The sequence below is a fragment of the Balaenoptera borealis genome, assembly GCF_965194805.1.
Source record: "Balaenoptera borealis genome assembly, chromosome: 16".
In the NCBI taxonomy this organism is placed as follows: Eukaryota; Metazoa; Chordata; class Mammalia; order Artiodactyla; family Balaenopteridae; genus Balaenoptera; species Balaenoptera borealis.
In genome coordinates, this window is record NC_138872.1 from 2,027,576 (window position 1) to 2,049,243 (window position 21,668).

Here is a 21,668-nt window from a genome sequence, read left to right on the forward strand (position 1 = left end):
CCGGGTGGAGGCCGGAGGACGCGGGGTGGGGCCAGGCGCCGCCCAGGCTGCTTCCGCCCATTCGGCTGGGCCGCGGGGGGCGAGAGAGAATGGCGAGAACGCGGCGGGGCCGGGGCCGGGCAGCCAGGTGCCGCGCGGGGGCGCAGGGCGAGGGTGGGGCGGGAGGGTCACCGCTGGAGCCAGGAGGAAGGGCCACGCGACCTTGCAGCGACCAAGAGCCTGAGACAGTGGGTGGCTCTGGAGGTCCTGGGTCTGCTTTAAGTGAGGGGCGAGGTCAGGGGGAGGGTGGGCCTTGGCAGTGGGCAGGCGCGGAGGAGGCCACCAGGTCCCCTTAAGTGAGGGTGCACGGCCCGGCACACCCACCGGGATGTTCCATGTCCTCCCGTGTCCGCGGAACAGGTGTCCGGGTTCGTTCCCGGGGGAGGAGGGGCCTCCGACGGCCGAGCGCGTGCTATGGCTCCTGCTCCAGGGCGAGTCGTGTGGCGGGGACAGCCCCGGCGGCTTGGTGCCGGTCACACTGATGGGACCTGACGGCTCGCCCAGCCGGGCAGGGCCCTCGCACGTCATGCCCACCCGCCCGGCCAGCTTCCCCTGATCTGCAGGCCCGGCTCTCGGGGACCTTGTTTCCTGTCAGCTCCTCCGTGAGGTGCCACTGTGGCACCGAGGAGGAGGGATCGCCCACCGGGCTCTCCGAGGGGTGCCCCTTTCCCCACCCGGGCCCAGAGTGGGGCAGCTGCCTCAGGCTAGGCTGCCAGACAAGGCAAACAAAACCAGGGACCGTTCAGTTATATGTAACTTCACACAAACAACTGACAATTTTTGGTATGAATATGTCCCATGCGATATTTGGGACACACTTGCAGGAAACACGATCTGTGTTTGTCTGCAGCTCAGATCTAGCTGGGTGCCCTGTGTTTTACCTGGCAGGGTGGAGCCTCTCCTGGGGTGCCCCCGGAAAGGGTTAAGAATCCAGGTTGCCGGGGGCAGGCATGGGGTTAAGAGATGCATTTCAGGGATGCGTTCCTCCAGCCTCAGGACGGCGCACACCTCACCCAGGTGACACGCATGTTCCCATTTCTGAGATGAGGAAAACGAAGCTTCCTCATGGCTAAACAGCGCTGACCATTATGGAAGGAGCAGGGGGTGTCCACGGGTGGCCCCAAGGCTGGATGAGGCCCACAGATGTGTGCCATCTGCCTTGCACAGGATTTTAAAAAATGCCAACCTGAGGCCTTCCCTGCTGTCTGCTCCACTAAGGCCCTGGTGGGGCAGACCCTCCCCAGGCCTCTCCACCCCTCCCCTCACGCCCCAGCGTGAATTCTGGCCCCTTTTGGCGTCCAGAGTTTCCAGCCCCAGCACCAGCGGAGGGCCTGGGCCCCGGGGCCGCGCCTCTCTTGAGCTCCGAGGCCCTGTGGCCCTGGGCAACTAAGAGCCCCAGCAGCCTTGCCTTTCTCATCTGGAAAGAAATGCTGCTACTGGAATTTCCCCCTGGGCGGTTTCAAGGACTAAGATGTGATAACGCGCACTGTACAGTGCCTAGCCCGCACTGACCTTCCGTGGGGTCCCTGGGGCGCCCCGGTGTCTAGAACAGGCTCTGCCCACGGCGGCAGCTCGGCACGTGCTTACAGAAGAATGGAAGATGAGTAGCAGAAAAGCCCACGAAACGCTGGCGGTACCCCTCCTCCCACTGCTCCTGGCTGTCTGTCCCTCCCTCCACACCTGCTGGTTTGTTCATAAATAAATGCAAGCCGGGCCGGCCCGCAACCCACCTGCGCAGGGAAGCAGGGGCGCGGCATCCAGAGCCGCCCCGCGTCTCCGGAACCGGCAGCTTCTCCGAGCTTTCTGAGGCGGGGCCTCTCCCGCTCTGCAGACTTCCAGAAGGGTCCTCTGGGCGCTGCCCCTGTGTCCTCTAGACAGAGGCCCCAGAAACGCCTCCTTCTGTCTCCAAGGCCTGACATCGCAGCCAGGCTCCCAGCAGAGCTGTGCAGCCGAGCTGCTCTTCGTCTCTAACGGAGGTCCGGGTGCTCGGGGCCCGTGGGCTGAGTACCGCCCGCTCCCTGCCTCTCTGTTTCCTGAACCTGAAGTCCACACTCAGCGAGCAACGAACAGAAGCTCTTTAGAGGTGGCGGAGGCCCGCTGAGGCCGGGCCGGGCAGGGCGCGGGGATCTGCCTGCGTGGGAGGTGGACAGGCCCCTCTGCTGCCGGGCTGGGGCCTGAGGCTGCTGGGATCTTGGACTTCTGGCCTCCAGAACTGTTAGAGGCTGCATTTCCTTTGTTAGGACAGCCCTGGGACACTCATACAACTCCCTTCCCGGGACAGGACAGGGACATCCCTGATGCTCCACCCCCGCCCTCTGTGGACGGTACGCGATGCTCTTTCTTTATAACCCACACCACTGCCTGAATTCATTTACCTCGTGGGGACCATTCCCTCTTGCCTGTTTCTCCCTCCTGCAAAGTGAGCCCCACGCGAGCAGGGACACCACTCGCCCTGCTTACTGCTGTCTGCCCAGCACCCTTGGCAGTTTCTAGCACAAAGTCAGTGCTCAGTAAAAGTTTTTGATCGAAAAGAGGAGACTGCTGAGTGGGATCTGTGATTGCTCGGAACCAGTTAGACGTCTGGTGTGCAGCGTTCAGGAAAAACGGGTCCTTAGTCCCAAAGAGGAGAAAATATGATTGATCTTATCAGCCTCCAAGGCTCAGAGCAAGGCCACCTCTTCTGAGAAGCCTCCCGTGATTTCTCCATAGTTAGCTCCATCTCATCTCACATCACCACCTTGTGGACACAATCCACTGCCTACACACATGATCCACTGCATATACATGTGATCTACCACATATACACATGTGATCCACTGCCAATACACATGATCCACCCCATATACATGTGACCTATTGCATATACACATACGAGCCACTGCCTACACGCATGATCCACTGCATAACACGTGACCTACTGCATATACATGTGATCCACTGCCTACACGCACGATCCACTGCATATACATGTGACCTACCACATATACATGTGATCCACTGCCAACACACACGATCCACATGTACACGTGATCTACTGCATATACACGAGATCCACTGCCTACATGCACAATCTACTGCATATACACGTGATCTACTGCATATGCACAGGCGATCCACTGCCTACACACATGATCCACTGCATATACATGTGACCTACCACATATACACATGTGATCCACTGCCAATACACATGATCCACATGTACATGTGATCTACTGCATATACACATGTGATCCACTGCCTACACACATGATCCACTGCATATACACGTGATCCACTGCCTACACACACAATCCACTGCTTACACGCATGATCCACTGCAGCACATCCACTTAGGTTCTGCTCCCCACCCCTGGCCCTGGGGGCAGCCACCGTCTAACCAGCTCCACATCCCCTATGCCTCACACAGCCCTCTGTCCACATTTGCTAAGTGAGGAAGGAGCAGGCGGGGCACTTGCTCGTGTTCAGGGGTCACCGTGCCCAAGTTCAGCCTTGCTTGACCCTGGACCTCAGACAGGAATTTCCTTGGAGCAATGCTTCCAAGGCTGACCATGGAGAAGGACGCATGCATGCGTGTGCAAGCGTGTGTGTGAATGTCTGCCTTCACGCACAGGCCCTGGTCATACCACATTGCTCTCCCGAGAGGTGTGAAGACACCCTGGGTGAGGCTAGAGCCTGGAGAAACACTGCGGTACAGTCTTCTGGGGGCAATGGGGATGCCCTCCCTCCTGGGGCAGGTCGGGGCCCCTGGGTGGGGAGAGACAGGGGATGGCTCGCCTCCATGACGGCCCACGCCATGTGGCGTCACTACCCACTCCAAGGGACCACCTCCCTAGCTGAGGGCAGCAGGCTTCTAGAAGCCGGACGGAGCCGCTCCTCATCCCAAGGGCCAACTGCAGGGCCCTGTCTGGGCCAAGCAGGCGCCCATCATGGTCCCGGCGAGGGTCCTGGGGCCTTGCTGGATCCTCTGGTACATGAGATGGAGGTCCCGGGTCCGCCCGAGGCCTGCTCTGAGCCCTGGGGGTTCTGGCCCACCTCTCGCATCGCACAACTCCACTGACACGGGTCCCAGAAGATGTATTTACACCGTGCAACTTAGGCCCCGCCGGGCACTGTCTCCGCCAGGCCTCACCCGGGTGGGACCACGTGGCCCAGTGCCTGGAGACACCCTGCTGTGCCTAGTGGGAAAGGTCTCCCGCCCTGGCGGTGGCAGCAGCACAAGCGACGCCCCACCTCGTCCCTCCCGCCCCATGGCGGTCTCCTCACCTCTCGGTCCAGGCCGGCTGCCACCGTCACGATGTCCCCTGTCTCGCTGTTGATGGTGAACATGTTCTGGGAGGGGCTCTGCGGGGTCTGGGTCACGATCCGGTAGCGCACCATCCCGTTGGCCGTGGTGCCGTCGTCAGCGTCGCTGGCTGTGACTGTCATCACGTAGGTGCCTGGAACAGAGACGACAGCGCAAGTGGGACTCACCAGTCACACCCGCCGCGGCCCCGCACCCGCACCCCGGCAGACATCAGCCGGGACCACGCCTCCCCGGAGGCTGGACGTGGTGTGGGTCCTTCCCCTCGCACGGGCTGGAGGCCTGCCAGGCCCTGGGAAGTGCACCTGTCCCTCCCAGCCCCACACACTCCTGCAGAACCACCGGCGGGTTTCTTGCCGAGCTCAAGTCTGCTCGGAGGTGGTCAGCGGGCAGAGAGACGGAGGCCCTGGAGGAGGGGGAGCCGCCTGGGGACAGCGGAGCCAGCGATTCTGGCTCAAAACCCAGCACTCTCCCTCCTGAGCCACACGGCCCAAGGCTCTGGTCGGCAGCGTTTGCCGAGGATCCAGATCCCACGTGGAGGACGGCACGGCCGCGACTCGGCACGCGGTAAAAAAACAGGGCTGGGTATACAGAAGGGGCATAACAGGCACTTGAGGAAGCTAAGTGAGAAGAGCCCCCTCGGCGGGGAGCTGTGCACACGGGGCGCGGGGGCAGACAGAGTAGTAAACCCAGGGTGCGCGTGGACGCGTGGTCACCCGCAGCTCCGAGCCCAGGGGGTGAGCCGCCCACGCCATTTCCCATCCACACGCCAGGGTTGAGGTCCGCAGGGGACGCTCCGGCACAGTCCCCTGGCTCCTGAGAGCGGCACGTGGGGCTCCTACTGGCATCCTCCCTTCCCCACGGCGGGAGGCCCTGGTTGGACGGCACACCCCTCCCCTGGCCACAGTGATCGGGTCCGCGGTGGGCACCTTACCCAGTCAGAGCCTGTGATCCAGGCGGAGGTGCTCGCCGGGGTTACTGGGAAACCAGCGTACTGTCCCTGCCGCTGGCCTTGGTTGGGTCAGCGTGTGAGGTTGGGGCTGTGGTCACTTTGTGCCACAAGGAAGGAAAGTGAAGGACAGGGCCATCTTGGAGGAAACAAAACCAAGAGGGGCTCGGGTGACCACCTCCTATCGGGCAGCCCCTGGGTCAAGCGGCACCTGAAGCTGTTGCCTCTATACTTAAAAAATTAAGGCTTCTTTTATAAAGCGGTTTTAGGTTCACAGCAAAATTGGGGAGAAGGTACCTTACAGACTCTTTGTGTACCTGAACCGATATATTCCCCTTCTTGCCTTATGTCATTTTAGTTTGAGTTTTTGTCGCTTGCAACCCAGAGTTCTGACTGGCACAGGCTCCCGGCCCTGTGACTGCCCCTGGAGTCTTGGGCATGGGGCCCTAGTCCTGATCTGCATGTCCTTCGTTCAGCTCCACGTTCCCAGGCTGGAACAGTGTGCTGTCCAGGGCCCACAGGGGTGAGGGAGTGTGGGCACCATCGTCCACTGGGTCCCTTCTTGGGGGGTGCTGGCTTAAGCTGAGACTGAACTGGGCTTGGGGCTTGGCTGTGCAGCTGGGCCTCCAGGCCTGTTGGGATCCAAGGTGGTGATGGGTGGGTGTTTTTAGTCATCAAACACGCACTGGGCACCTGCTCTGAGCCGGCACGGCGCTAGGAACTGGGCAGACAGTGGTGGAGACACTTTCGTGGTCCGGGCAGGGGGCCTTTTCCAAATCCTACCAGTGTTCTGGCTGCGCGGATGTGTGGGCAAAGCAGGTCCTCCTGCCTTCCCGCGTCCAACCCCACCGCAAGCAGTGAGGGCCTGACTGGGAATTGGCTTTAGCTTTCAGCTTTTACGGAATAAAAACTTCTCAAAGCAAATGCATTTTATAAAACAGAAAGGAAAGCAAACAGAGAGAGGAAAGTGGAAATCTGTTTACAGGGCATAGGTTTTCTATTCTCATCCACCAACCAGAGAGGAATGGGCCCAGGACCAGACTTTTCACGCTGAAAGGATGGGAAGTCCCAGCCTGGACGGGGCCGGATGCTGCAGGAAGTGAGGGCCCAGGAGCTCCAGGCCCGCAGCGCCTCCTTCTCCCCACTTGTTCAATCCAAAGATTTACATAGTTTTTATCAAAATGTAATTCGCGCATCAGAAAATTCACCCGTTTAAAGTGCACTAGTAGATTCACAAAGTCGTGCAATTGTCAATAGAGCGTATCTAACTCCAGAACATTCTGTCACCCCCAAAGAAATCTGTATCTGTTAAGAGTCGCTCCCAGGACTTCCCTGGTGGTCCAGTAGGTAAAACTCCACACTCCCAGTGCAGGGGGCCTGGGTTCGATCTCAGGTCAGGGAACTAGATCCTACATGCCTGCCGCAACTAAGAGTCTGCATGCTGCAACTAAGAAGTCTGCATACCGCATGCTGCAACGAGGATCCTGTGTGCCGCAACTAAGACCCGGCACGGCATGCACTCATGCATGCATGAATGAATGAATAAATAAATGAGTTGCTCCCCATCCTCCTCCCCAGTCCCCAGCAATGCTCATCTACTGTCTGTCTCCAGATTGGCCTTTTCTGAACACGGCTTATAAATGGAATCATATACTACGTGGCCTTTGTGTCTGGCATCTTTCACGGAGCCTAATGTTTTCAAGGTTCACTCCTTTCTACGGCTGAATGACATTCCAGTGTGCGGGGATACTCAGCCCACAAGCACTGAGTGAGCACTTGCTGTGTGCAGACACCAGGCTCTGTGCTCAGGATGTAGGAAGAGAACAAGCAGACAGACATGGTCCCACCCCTAACATGCCAGTGAGGACAGAACAAACAGGGAGACACAGATCATCGCCAGCTGTGATAAGTGCTTGGAAGGGGGAAGAACGCTCGCATGAATGAATATGTAGAATAATGAGGTATGTGGGGTGCTACGGAGGAAGCAGGGACGGCCTGAGAGATGGGGGTGGTGGGGTAGGGAGGGGACGGGGGGTACTCTGGGCAGGAGGCCAAGGCCCTGGGGCAGAGAAGAGCTCCAAACGTTTGAGGAACCGGGGAAAGGGGGCATGTGATGGGGTTGGAGGTGGGCTGGGCCCACGGCGAGGATTCTGGACTTTATACTAAGATCACAGGGCAGTATTTTCATCAGGAGAGTGGGTCAAACTTATGTTCTGAAGACATGCCGAGAACACAGACTGCATGCAGCCAGGAGTGCGGGGGGCGAGGGTGGGTAGTGAGAATGCTAACTCAGTCACTGGATTTCATGGAGAGCTGGTTGCAATCAGACCAAGATGTTGCAAACCCACTGGGACATTTATTCATTCATTCAACACATCTTTGTGAAGTGTCTTCTATGGGGAAAAATATGGAACTTCTGTGTTTTGAGAACCCTAGGAAAAACATTCATCAAATACACCCACCTAACTTCACGCAATGGCTATTCTCGAAGTGTGTAAACCCAATTAATTTAATTTAATTTAATTTATTTATTTATTAATTTTTGGCTGCATTGGGTCTTCGTTGCTGTGTGTGGGCTTTCTCTAGTTGCAGCGAGCAGGGGCTACTCTTTGTTGCGGTGCGTGGGCTTTTCATTGCAGTGGCTTCTCTTGTTGCAGAGCAAGGCTCAGTAGTTGTGGCGCATGGGCTTAGTTGCTCCACGGCATGTGGGATCTTCCCGGACCAGGGCTTGAACCCGTGTCCCCTGCAATGGCAGGCGGATTCTTAACCACTGCGCCACCAGGGAAGCCCTGTAAACCCAATTTTAATGAATTTAATTATCAGTAGAATTTCCCCAGAGGCATTAAGTATTTAAAAGAAATCCAGGAGGTTCTGTTTTTAGCAAATGGTGGACAATGTTATTTTAAACCGATCTTCCTCCTGAGGAAAATTAGAAAAGCTGGACCCAATGTGAAATAAAAACATCTCATTAAGGGCACTAGAGAGATACCAACGGCACAGACTCAGGGAGGGCGGGGCAGGCCGGAAGGGAGAACCTGAGACCGGGGGCCATCTTTCCTCTCAAGACATTTGCTGATTCGAGGGACTTCCTTGGTGGTACAGTGGTTAAGACTCCATGCTCCCAATGCAGGGGGCCTGGGTTTGATCCCTGGTTGGGGAACTAAGATCCCGCGTGCCGCAACTAAAGATCCTGCATGCGGCCATGAAGATCCCACATGCTGCAACTAAGACCCGGCACGGCCAAATAAATACATAAATAAATAAGTATTAAAAAAAAAAAAAGACATTTGCTGATTCCAAATCGGCTTCTGACGGCTGAAGAGCTACATGGAGCTTTCAACAGACTGATGGGAATGGGGGTAAAAACATTGAGCTTGGGGCTCGCCATATGAGGGTGGAGCCTGGAAAACGCTCGAGTCTTTGGGTTGGACCCGGAAGGGCAGCGCGCTGGGAGTGAGGGTGAACAGGAAAGGAACCGTCCTAGCCGACAGAGGCACAGCTCTATTAAGGTGACTTAGGCTATGATATCTGAGGTTACCAGACTCCCCTGCCAGGAGCGAAAGCATATCCTTCATAGACAAAGGTAACATCTTACCCTCAAGTCACCTCTACAATTTTTCACACACAAGGCACAGCACGTAATGAACCAGGCACACAAGAAGACAAAACCTGACTGAAAACAGAGAGAAAGAACTGACCAGGACCAGACCAGGGGAGATTCCGATAACAGAGTCATCAGATGCAGATTAAAAACAATCAGCCAGAAAAGCTGAAGCGCACCCCCAGAAATTCACATGGGATGCCCCGTTCTAGGCCCCGACTACCAGCCCCCACCAAGGCACACCTGAGCCCCCTTCTCTACCACGAAGCTCCCCGGTCCTCTGCCCGCCTTCGAGTCTCTGCCTGTGATGGTGGCTGGTGACCCCCCTGCTCTGAACACACAGCCTCTGCTGGTTCCCATCGGCTGGTCTTCATTTATTTCCACATTACTGTTGGAAAACCTGGATGAGGGACTCTCTCTGTCCTTTGTTGCACAAGCACGTGTGGATCAACAATGGTCTCAAATAAAAAGTAAAAAAAAGTCCCTGACCTGCGAAGCTCACATCTAGCGGTGCAGATAAACAAGGAGCATAATCAATTAGTACGTGACGCCGAATGTCTGACAACTGGGTGTTGGCTGAATAAATTGTGGTACATTCCCATGACGGAACTGTTTAAAGCCAGAATATTTTGTGACGCTTGAAATGTTCATGATATACAGCAAAACGGAAAACAATCCAGTTTCTAAACTGTGTTCTTTAATATAACAACACGTTCGTGCAGGGAGAGAAGACCAGAGGGATCTTTGACGAATGTGCTTGTGGCAATCTCTGCGTGGCAGGCAAGATGAGAGACTGTGATGTTTTTCTTTGTGATTTTCTCTGTATCTCTCAAGTTTCCTCCAAAGATTATCACTTGATTACCAGAAGGTAAAATGTTACTTAAAAAAAGAAATGAGGCAACTGATGGGACTTTTTTTCCAGCCTTAATCACAATTTGGTTTCTTTCAAAAAAGATTCTGAAAACCTGGCTGGCCCATGGCCACCACTCCGTGATCAGGTGACCCATGCATGCCCAAGTGCTCTGAGCTGAAAGGCCAATGGGCAGGGTTGCCATGGAAACAAACCCAGATGAAATATAAGTGTGCAGGGCCCTGAAACTGAGCAAGGGCTCCGTGATTTTCACTTCCTTCCTAGAAGAAGAGAATGGGGCGGAGGCAGAAGGAACTCCTTTTTGAGACCTGGAGAGCTGCCTGGGGGAGGTGGCCTCCACTCAGTGTCTGGGCACTCATCCCCACCCACCCAGAGGGCACTCAGCGACACCTGCTGACCTGCGGGCCAGGCCCTGCCCTGGTGGCACCCTGCTTCTGCCCCCCTTGCCCATGTCCTGTGTCTCAGTCTCCCCCTTACACTTGAGGGTGCCCCTTCCTGAACCCTCCAGCAAGTGTTCAGTGGCCACACCACGTCTCGGGTCGTGAGCAGGGCCAGCCTCCGTGTGTCTGGGAAAGCGTGGCCCTGGCATCAAGGTCCCCCGACCCTCTCGCCTTCTCCAGTGGGGGCGGGTCTGGTCCACAGGCAGCCGTGAGCGCCCAGCAGCCCCGATGCCATGGCACACCTGGGCCGCCCACGGGAGGGAGGGAGCGATTCAGCCGTGGTACCCCGCTGAGCGCTCTGCCAGGAACCACTCACTGCAGCAGCATCGGTAGTAACTGGGGAGTTAAGTCTCACCCCCATCACCTGGGCTGTGAGAACGAGGAGAAAATCATCCTTCTAGGGCTTTCTCTGGAGGCCTCGTTGGGCCTCTCCCCCTAGTAGAGAGGCCTGCATTTTTCTTAACAAATGAAACTGAAGATCACTCTGTATTTTCCTCTAAGAGGGCATGCTGTCTGCTGCCCGAGATGCCGGACATCACTTCATAAATCGTGCCATCAGGAAAAGGGGGAGAAGGCAGACTCTTGGTTCTTCCGAAGAGTTCATGTACAAACGCTGCCATGCGCCTTAAAGGATTAATTTCACAAACCTTAAATCGCAGTTTAATTTGAAAACTAATTCAGCTCCATAATTGGCTTTCTGCTCAAATCACTGAGGCTAAAGATTTAAATTCTTAATATGCAGATGACTTTCAAGTATCTGGCGCCATCTGTGCATTAGTCCGTGGCATTAATCTCGGGGGACTCCGCCGGCACAGAAATAAAATAAATAAATAAACAGGGCCCACTAATAGAATAATCTATTTAAGCAAAAACTGCATTATATAGATGAAGGTTTCTTTGACTTCATTTGCAGCATGTAGATTTCTCTATTTAATATTTTAAAGCAACATTAATTTCAAAATTTATAATATAGGCCCTCACACAGTTACAATGGGTTAGGGAAAGCAGAAATTCCAACTAGAGCCTTTTTTGTTAAAAAATAGTCAACACAGAGGCATCTTTTCTTGGGAGGCTTGAGAGACGCCATGAGACCGGTCAGGCTGCCTCTGGGCAGGAGGCAACACCACGAAACCCATTTCCAGCTGGAGAAGCCTGTCGGAAAGGGTGTGGACCCACGGCTGCTGCAGAGGGAAGGGGGCTCCAGTTATGAGCATGTAGCCCCCAGGCCTCCTGGAGCCTGAGGACTGATAATGTGAACCCCTGTGACCCCACCCTGTTACCTCACCATTAACCAATCAGAGAATTTTGCACGAGCTGATCACGTACCCTGGGACCCCCAACTCCCTTACCTGGCCTTTAAAAACGCTCTGCTGAAACCCTTTGGGGAGTTTGGGTTTTTTGAGCACAAGCCACCCGTTCTCCTTGTTTGGAGCCGTTTCAGTAAATAACTGCACTCTCCTTCACCACAACCTCGTGTCAGCAGATTGTCTGTACCACGCAGGCGAGCGGATCCGAGTTTGGTTTGGTAATGCCTGCCACTGGCTGTGTCCTTACTTACCTGTTCTGTGCCTTCGTTCCCTCATCTCCAAAGTGCTTGTGTCACAGGACTGTCAGGTTTCAGTAGGTTATCCTGTCGGGAGGCCTGAGGACAGTACCCAGCACCTGGAGGCCCTCGGTCAGTGCTGTTTCTGCAACGGCTGCATAATCAAAGCTTCAGTGGAAGGTGCGCCCCTTGCTGGGGGAGCCCGAGGCCTCCTGCAGAGACGTGGGGCCTCCCCACTGCCCTGAGCCAGGTTCAGGAGCTCAGGAAGAGCAGGCGGACAAGGCAGTCGGGGCTCACAAGCTTCAGGTCAGGGAGCCCAGCTACTGTTTTTATTTATTTTTTATTATTTTTTAAATTATTTATTTATTTGGCTGCATTGGGTCTTTGTTGCTGCGCACGGGCTTTCTCTAGTTGTGGCAAGTGGGGGCTACTCTTTGTTGTGGTGCACTGGCTTCTCATCACGGTGGCTTCTCTTGTTGCGGAGCACCGGTTCTAGGCGTGTGGGCTTCAGTAGTTGTGGCTTGCGGGCTCTAGAGCACAGGCTCAGTAGTTGGGGCGGATGGGCTTAGTTACTCCAGGGCATGTGGGATCTTCCTGGACCAGGGCTTGAACCTGTGTCCCCTGCATTGGCAGGTGGATTCTTAACCACTGTGCCACCAGGGAGGTCCCCCCAGCTGCTGTTTTTAATCTGTTGTTTCCTCTTCTCAAAGGAGCAGAACACAGCCTTTTATTTTATTTAATTTTATTTATTTTTAACATCTTTATTGGAGTATAATTGCTTTACAATGGTGTGTTAGTTTCTGCTTTATAACAAAGTGAATCAGTTATACATCTACATATGTTCCCATATCTCTTCCCTCTTGCGTCTCCCTCCCTCCCACCCTCCCTATCCCACCCCTCTAGGTGGTCACAAACCACCGAGCTGATCTCCCTGTGCTATGCGGCTGCTTCCCACTAGCTATCTATTTTACGTTTGGTAGTGTATATATGTCCATGTCACCCTCTCACTTTGTCACAGCTTACCCTTCCCCCCCCCCATATCCTCAAGTCCATTCTCTAGTAGGTCTGTGTCTTTATTCCCGTCTTACCCCTAGGTTCTTCATGACCTTTTTTTTGTTTTCTTAGATTCCATATATATGTGTTAGCATACGGTATTTGTTTTCCTCTTTCTTACTTCACTCTGTATGACAGACTCTAGGTCCATCCACCTCACTACAAATAACTCAATTTCGTTTCTTTTTATGGCTGAGTAATATTCCATTGTATATATGTACCACATCTTCTTTATCCATTCATCTGTTGATGGACACTTAGGTTGCTTCCATGTCCTGGCTATTGTAAACAGAGCTGCAATGAACATTTTGGTACATGACTCTTTTTGAATTATGGTTTTCTCAGGGTATATGCCCAGTAGTGGGATTGCTGGGTCGTATGGTAGTTCTATTTGTAGTTTTTTTAAGGAACCTCCATACTGTTCTCCATAGTGGCTGTATCAATTTACATTCCCACCAACAGTGCAAGAGTGTTTCCTTTTCTCCACACCCTCTCCAGCATTTATTGTTTCTAGATTTTTTGATGATGGCCATTCTGACTGGTGTGAGGTGATATCTCATTGTAGTTTTGATTTGCATTTCTCTAATGCTTAATGATGTTGAGCATTCTTTCATGTGTTTGTTGGCAATCTGTATATCTTCTTTGGAGAAATGTCTATTTAGGTCTTCTGCCCATTTTTGGATTGGGTTGTTTGTTTTTTTGTTATTGAGCTGCATGAGCTGCTTGTAAATTTTGGAGATTAATCCTTTGTCAGTTGCTTCATTTGCAAATATTTTCTCCCATTCTGAGGGTTGTCTTTTTGTCTTGTTTATGGTTTCCTTTGCTGTGCAAAAAGCTTTTAAGTTTCATTTGGTCCCATTTGTTTATTTTTGTTTTTATTTCCATTTCTCTAGGAGGTGGGTCAAAAAGGATCTTGCTGTGATTTATGTCATAGAGTGTTCTGCCTATGTTTTCCTCTAAGAGTTTGATAGTGTCTGGCCTTACATTTAGGTCTTTAATCCATTTTGAGTTTATTTTTGTGTATGGTGTTAGGGAGTGTTCTAATTTCATACTTTTACATGTACCAGGACAGCTGGTTTTAAGTGAGTCTTATAGTTCAATCTGAGGTTCAACCTGACAATGTACTTGCTGGAGTCGGGAAAATGAACTAATATTTTGAGTAAGAATGTTTAACAATATTAATAAGTTAATACCCATTAATAGTAGTAACACGATTAATAATCGCACAGGTGTCAGGAGCCTCGGGTGGGCGCCCTCAGCTGACTCCAGGAGGTGGGCGCTACCATTACTTCCATTTAACGATGAGACAGAGGGAGTAGCCGGCCGAGGCCCCGCCACGCCGCACACTGGCCACGTGGTGCCCGGCCGCCTGGATTCTGAGGAGGGTGGCTGAGTGCCACGCGACGCCACCTACCAAGTGCACAGTCCCACCTGGGGAGGACACAGGCGACAGCCAGGGTCTGAACACTTAACACGCCGTCCCAACAGCCTTCGACTCTGCCCCATGTCAAGGCTTCCCATGGAGCCGCGGTCACCCAGGCAGTGTGGGGCTAGCAGAGGGACAGACACGCAGATCAATGGATAGAAGCAGAGAGCCTAGGAACAAACCCACAAATAGGCCCAACTGATTTTTGACAAAAGTACAAAAGCAACTCAATGAAAGCCATTCCAACAAACGGTACAGGAACACCTGGGCATCCCTAAGCAAAGAAATGATCCAGACGTGAAGTCTCACGCCTTATATAAAAGTTACACAGAAATGAACTTGGAATGAACCATGGAAGAAATGTAAAATGTGAAACCATAAAACCTTTAGAACAAAGCCTACAGCATCTTCAGGACCCAGGGCCTGGGAAGAGTTCTCAATACTCAAGCCCAATCCATCGAAGGAAAGTGAAAAATTGGACTTCATCAAGATGAAAAACTCTTGCTCCCAAAGGATGCCATGAAGAGGATGAAAACACAAGTCCCAGAGGGGGAGAAAATATTTGCAAACTACATATCTGACAAAGGGCTTGTATCTCGAATAAGTAAAGAATTCTCAAAACTCAGTGATTAAGAGAAGCAAACTAATTAGGAAATGGACAAAAGACATGAAGAGACATCTCATCGAGGAGGCTGTGTGGATGGCAAACACACACAGGATGAGACCCCAAGATCGTTAGCCAGCAGGGAAACAGAAACGAAAACCACCAGGAGATATCGCCACACACCCCTCTGAACGGCCAAAACAACACGACACCACCAAATGCCGACGAGGACGTGGAGAAGCCGGGCCGCTCACGTGGTGGGACAGAAGATGGTACTGTGACTCCAGGAAAGTGCGTGGCCATCCCTTGCAGAGCTGAACCCTTGTTCCCTGTGCCACCCAGTGACTGCGTTCTAGGTTATCTGTCCCAGAGAAATGAAAACTTACGTTCACGCGGAAGTCTGTATGGGAATGAAAGATCTTGGAGGTTTACTATGGCCCCAAACTGGGAACAACCCAAATGCCCTTCAAAGGGTGAACAAGGGCAATGCATCCACACTGCAGACTTCTCAGCAATGAAAAGAAATGAACTTTGGACACACACAACTTGGACGAATATACAGAGAATTATGCTCAGTGAAAAAAGCCAGTCTCCAAAGGTAACATACCATTATGATTCCATTTATATCAAAGTCTTAAAATGACAAAATCATAGAGACAAAACAGATCAACGATTGCAAGGGTTAGGGACGGCGGGTGGGCGGGGAGATGGCTGTGGCTCTGAAAGGGCAGCTTGAGGGTCCTTGTGACAGAACCATTAGCATCTTGACCGTGGAGGTCATGTGAATCAGCACACGTGATAAAACCGCATGGACATGGAGACACACACACACACACACACACACACACGCATGCAGGCAACACTGCTGAAGTGTGAGTGAGGGCCAGGGCTTGCACCAATGTCACATCCTGGTGTGACCCTGCACGGCAGCTCTGCAAAATGTTACCACCGGGATAAACTGGGTGAAGGGTCTGTGGGGTATCTCTGTACCATTTCTTAGAACTGCATGTGTGTCCACAATTATGTCAAAATAAAAAGATTTCTTAAAAAGACATTTCTTCCAATGAGACCCTATGGGAAGCACATTTAAGAGTCAATGGAGTGGTGACACTTGGGTAGCCGGTTCAAGTTTGTACAAAGCCTGGCCCTCCTGCTTCCTGCCCACCCCGGGGCCTGAGATACCTCTGTGGACCCCAGGCCCCAGTGGGCACCAGGTCACAATCCTCTTGCGCCTCCTCACATCTCTTTTCAGTTGGACCCTTCCTCTCGGGAACCCTAATTTTGGTTCCACTTTCTGGTGAACTTGAAATCAATGAAACTCCATTTCTTTATGGAAAACATCCCTATTACAGATGGATAATTCTTATAAATTATTATGAATCTAAACTCATGAGCTCAGAGTCAATTTCAAAGCCAGCGAGAGAGGCCTTGGTGGAAACGACCGCTCACTTAAGACCCGTTTTGCGGCACGAGGACTCACACCAGCTGCCCTCCCATCACAACAGAGGGAGCGCGTGGAAACAGCGAACATGCTTGTCCCGTGTGCAAAACACTGTCGCCCCTGCAGACGCAGCGTCTGCCCGGGGGTGTGGGATGGTCCCCTCAAGGGGGTGGGCGAGGCAGATTCGGGGGACACAGTACAGGGTGGGTGCCAAGGCAGGCTCTGCAGAAATGGCAGAGTTTGGAAAGGCAGGGGTGACGTGTACACAGGGAGCAAGCGGCGGGGCACCCACCCGAGCAAAGCTCCCGTGGTGAGACATTCAAAGGGGGGCCAGCGGGCATGCTTCCCCCTCTGCTCTCATCTGGAGCGTCGCATGGAGTCTCCAAGGGGCTTGGTGGCCCCTGGCCAGTTCCATCCAGGACTTGGGACAATGACCAGGAGAGGACAGATGCTCCCGGGGGGGGGGGGGGACTGCTGCTGTGACCACCAGCTTCAGGGGGCCCCGTCTGGGTGGGGACCCAACACGGCAGCCACTACCCACACGCGGCTAATTCTATTAAATACAAGGAGAAATTCAGCTTCTCAGTTGTAGGAGCCACAGTTGTGTGTGAGCCCATTCAACCCAGCAAAGCCAGAGAGGATTTCATAAAACTGAGGGGCCTGGGGCTGGGAGAAGGACGTGGGGTGACGTGGGATCGGCCTGGGATCCGGCTCCGGTTGGCTTGCTGATGTCCCCACGTGAACTTCCCAAACCTTAGAAGGTTCCTATCCAGCTGAGTCAATACTGCGTGCATCTGAAACCCTTCATTAGCCTATCATTCCAGAAAATAATGACTAATTTCTGGTGGTAGTTTTTCCTTATCCCACAAAGGCACTGTGTAAAACCCTTCCATTACTGTAATTTACTGGTGTAAGGGAAGAAACTGGGGAGACTATTTCCAAGTCCCCGGGAGTCTCCTGCCTCGAGGATGCGGTGCCCGCTTTGTCTGGACGTCAGGGTGAGCGAGGGCATCACGCCGGGTCCAACGGGGCACCGTGCAGCTCCATCCCTGGCTTTGCACAAAGAGGCAGCGTCACCGTTCCCCTCTGAGGGTTGTTCCAGGAACAGAGGTGGAGCTGGGGGCCCCCAGGGGCTCCGAAAGTCAGCCAACATTTAGTGCAAAAGGTCCCAGAAAGTGGGACAAAGTGTCTGGGGAATCAGGGCCAGTCAGGGCCAACACCAGCCCTCAGCCTGCCCAGGCCACACCCAGCTATCCGAGGATGCTCCTATCAGGATTTCGAGGGGGAGACAAAGTAATGTGCTGCTTTTGTTATCCTAACGAGTAAAGGCAGTTACGCATTTGGGAAAACTGTCTCTATCGATCTGTTTGAAAATAAGATGCGCGAGGCTTGATTTGTGACATCCAGGCCGCTTTACAGAGCGTCCTGGGTCCTGGGGAGAGAGGACCCACCGCTTCTGTTAACAAGAAAGCCCCCTCCCCAAGCCTGACACTCACTCCCCACCCTGATCCTTAAAGAGCTGGCTGTTGGCGGCCCTCATCTGTTTTCTTTGGCTGCTTGTAGCTAATTTGGCCACCCGCCGCCTGCCCCTGCCCCTCAGGGGCCTGCAGGGCGCAGCTGCCCAGGGTTCCTGCAGAAATAATGTCATATCCCGTTCCCTTTGCTGACACCAGGCTGGCCCGAGCGTCCCGATTCTGAGAGACAATCAATCATAAACGCAATCCACCTTGTTGCAGCAGCAGCCCCGAGACGGAGCTAGGACAGCTGCCTCCCGTGGAGAAGGGTCGATAAATGTTTGTTTTCGCGGACCCCACCTCCTCCCAAGCCAGACGCCCACTGACCCCTCCTCAGAGGCCCGGGAAGCTGGCCTCAGGTTGCCCGGCGCCGCAGACCTTCCCCAGAGCCAGGAAGCCTTCCCAGGGTGGGTGCCCACCGGGGAGCCGGGGAGGGGCAGCCTCTAAGATGCAGGACCCCCGGTTACATTGCACGTTCAGATCAACAAGCAATACCCTTTACTCTAAGTATGTTCCCGATACTCCTGCATAAAAATGATCCCTTGTTTCTCTGAAGTTCAAATGTAACCCGAGTCCTGTATTTTAGCGGCAACTTCCGGCAGCCCCAGCAGGGACCTCAGCAGTGGTGCTTGACTCAGCTCCCCACTCGACCCGAGCTGAGCAGCTGTCCCAAGGACAACCCCCGCCCCCAGTCAGGAGACAGCGGGGTTGTGCTTCTCAAACTTCAGCCAGTGCAGAATCACCTGGGAGCTCGGCTGCTGGCCCCGGGGGCCGCATCTGCAGAGTCTGAATCGGCAGGTGCGGCCACAAGCGATGCATTTGTAATGTGTTCCCAGCTGTTGCTGCAGGGCCCTGAGCGGGGTTCCAGCATTGGCTGGGGCTTCCCCCCACATCCACACCAAGGGGCCGGGGCTGCTTCCTCCACCTCCCCAGGCTTTGAGTCTAAAGGGGAGAGGGGGGTGCCCACTTCTTGGTCGTTATGTCATCCAGAGGCCAGATGCTATGAAGTGGTCGTTATCATTTATGCTGGACAGGAGCCCATGGGAAGACGGGCTCTGGGTCAGTTCTGAGGGGAACCAAGGCCTCAGGCACGCGGCTCACCTCCTCGGGCTGGGGAGTCGGCCCTCTCACAGGCTTCCTGTTGTGCTTGGAATCAAACCCCAAGTGTGCCCAGGAGGCCTCAAGTGGCCGGCCTCCTCTCTGACCTGCCCCCAGGACCTTTGCACATGCTCTTTCCACCCCCAGGTTCCCTCCCAGCCCTTCTCTCAGTGCTGTTCCTTATCACGCATCAGCTCTTGGCCCACAGGGCGCCTTTGCAGAGGGACCTTCCCTGATCTGCAGCTGCCCCCATGACTCTCAGTGCCCCATGGGTTTCCTTCTGAGCCTAATCATCACTGCAATAGCTCCATTCCCTTGTGTTAGCTCTTTTGTCTGTGCCCCCTCTGGACCGTGAATTCTGTGGAGCAGGGACCCCGCTCCCTAGTGCATGCAGTAGGTACTCGTAAACACCCGCTAAAATAAACGCATCGGCGATGAGTCCCACGGTGCCACCGCGGCGGCAGGGGCTGCATGGCCCTCCCCAGGAGTGGGTCCCCTGCCCGCCCTGGGGGCCCGGGGCTCACCTGGCTTGGAGCCTTCGTCCACGGAGCCGTTGTACAGCTGGCTGAGGAACTCAGGGCGGTTGTCGTTCATGTCAATTACGTAGATGTACAGGTCGATGGGGTTCTCCACCTTGTTGCCATTCATGTCCACGGCGTGGGCTCGGAGCTAGAAAGCAACACACGCCGTCAGGGCCAGCGGCCACCCAGCGGGGACACACCTGACCGGCCGCCTCAGAAGAGCCGAAAGCAGGTTCCTTGGACCCACAGCACTGAGACGGTGGTGACATAACAGCTCCGGGCCGCCCAAGGGGCAGCCCGGGGACATGTCATGAGCCTCGGCTCTCTGTGGAAATGGGGAAGGGTCCTGGGAGGGCAAAACCGGGTGTCCCATGGGAGCTTGAAACGGCCCCGAGGGCCCAGGCCGATGCCCACCCAGGACCCACGCAGACCGTCCCCACACCACTGACCATGAGGGCTCACGTCCACCTAGCGTAGCTACCGAAAGGCCACTCGTGCCAACCAGGGCTGGGGGCTTAGACTCCTGCCGCTGGGAGGTCAGGCCTGGGAGAGAGAGACACGTGGGGGCCTTGAGCTTGGGCGTCCACTGTGAGGCCACCCTGCTGCCCATTCGCACCCCAGCTTATCTGTTCTTGGGGCAGCAAAGAGGAGACGGGTCCAGGGGCCCTGGGGTGGAAGCCCCCCACTCCGCTGGGGAAGGGGCTCCAGGGAACTCCATCTGGGAACGACGACTTCAAGGTACAAAGGGAAGATACCCTCAACTCGGGCTGGAGGGTCCAGAGGGGCTGCTCAGACTCACCCCTTCACTTTTGGATTTTTTTTCTTTGATTCATTCATGCACTCATTAATTCATTCCCTCAGTCAATATCTATCGAGGGCCAATCTGTGCCAGGCACCGGCTGCACCCTAGACTATGGCTCAGTGAAACACGGGGCTGCCCTGGGGCTTCTCGTGTAGAAGGGAGACGGACCCTGAGAAGGAAAGGAAGCAATACAGGACGCGTGTGACCACAGCGACCCCCTGGGGTGGGGAGGACGCCAGGCAGGCCTCTCAGAGGAGATGATGTTGGAGCTGAGCCCTGGACAAGGGGCCAAGAGGACAGCAAGCGTGGAGGCCTCCGTGGGGCACGCAGAGTGGCTGAGCCCTGCAGGCAGCAGCGGGGGCTGGAGTGGGACCACTGGGGACCTGGGATTTAGACGGGACCAAGTCTCGGAGAGTGGAAGGGACCTGCCTGGGGTCTCTCCAGGCCAGAGCTGTGACTGTCACACAGCCGTGTCCCGGACCCCATCTCTCTGTGGAAATCACGTTACCCTCCAAGCCGGACACACCGGACCTCACGGTCTTTACACCAAGACAGCACCACGCCAAAGGTGCCCAGAAGAGCCTGTGCTCCAGGCCTCTGGGGGGAGGGGTCTCTGAGCGGTGGCCCCACCCACAGTCATCCACGCCCCACCCCGGTGCCCTGCACCCAGCGCTCTGCCAGCCTCAGGGGAGAGGCAGCGGTGCCCACCCTTGCCTGGAGGGGCCTCGTGCCAACTGCAGCATGCCAGCCCCAGCCCGACAGCCCTGGGTAGAATTTTACCCTTGAAACAGTGTGTTTAGAGGGGAGCTCAAGGCTGGCTTCACAGACCAGGTGATCTGAGTCCTCAGAAGGAGACAAATGAGCGCTGATTCCCGGGACCCGCAGCCCGCTAAGTGGTGGGGCTGCCCCCTTGCAGGTTGGCTTGAAGTACCGTGTTTAAGCATCTCAGGATGCTGTGCGGTTGTTTCCACTAGCCACCGCCCCGGCCGCCGTCAGTCCCCAGTTCCCGGAGCCCCGGTCTGCACCTGCCCTGCTGTGGAAGTCCTTCCCGCGGGCCACCAGGCCATCCTTCCTCTTGTCAAGTGCAGCCAGGCAATAAGGCACTGAGCCAAAGGTTGAGGAGACTTTAAAAAGAGTAATTCTGAGCTAAAATTAAAGTTATCTTCTAACTAAAGTGACACTGCCGCTTGGGCCGCTATCTTTAGCAGCAGGAGCAGCCCGAGTGGAGCTAATGACAGAAGGTGGCTGGTGGGGTTCTCCTCACCCACCGCCCCCAAGTTTAAATAACATTCGATAGTGTCCGTTGGAAATCTCTAAGAGCCCCCCAGCCCCGTCCATCTCTCAGGCAGGGCACGCAGCTGCCGGTTGGGGGCCGGGGGTCTGTCTTGGTGGTGGAGACAAGAAAGGTCCTGTGACTTGCAAATCTGAGCACTGCATGCCAAGTGAATTTCCTGTGATGCACT

At 54.5% G+C, this 21,668-nt stretch overlaps 1 protein-coding gene across 11 annotated transcripts in view; it reads right to left on the reverse strand.

Annotated features, from left to right (window-relative positions):
* CDH4 (cadherin 4) overlaps nucleotides 1-21,668 on the reverse strand; it is a 568,752-nt gene that overhangs the window by 54,949 nt on the left and 492,135 nt on the right. For all 11 annotated transcript variants that reach the window (XM_082360288.1, XM_082360286.1, XM_082360285.1 and 8 more), the window contains 2 exons: nucleotides 19,407-19,551; nucleotides 4,306-4,478 (listed from right to left, as the gene is read on the reverse strand). In XM_082360288.1, the coding sequence (XP_082216414.1) occupies nucleotides 4,306-4,478; nucleotides 19,407-19,551 (318 nt within the window). The remainder of the gene's footprint in view (nucleotides 1-4,305; nucleotides 4,479-19,406; nucleotides 19,552-21,668) is intronic.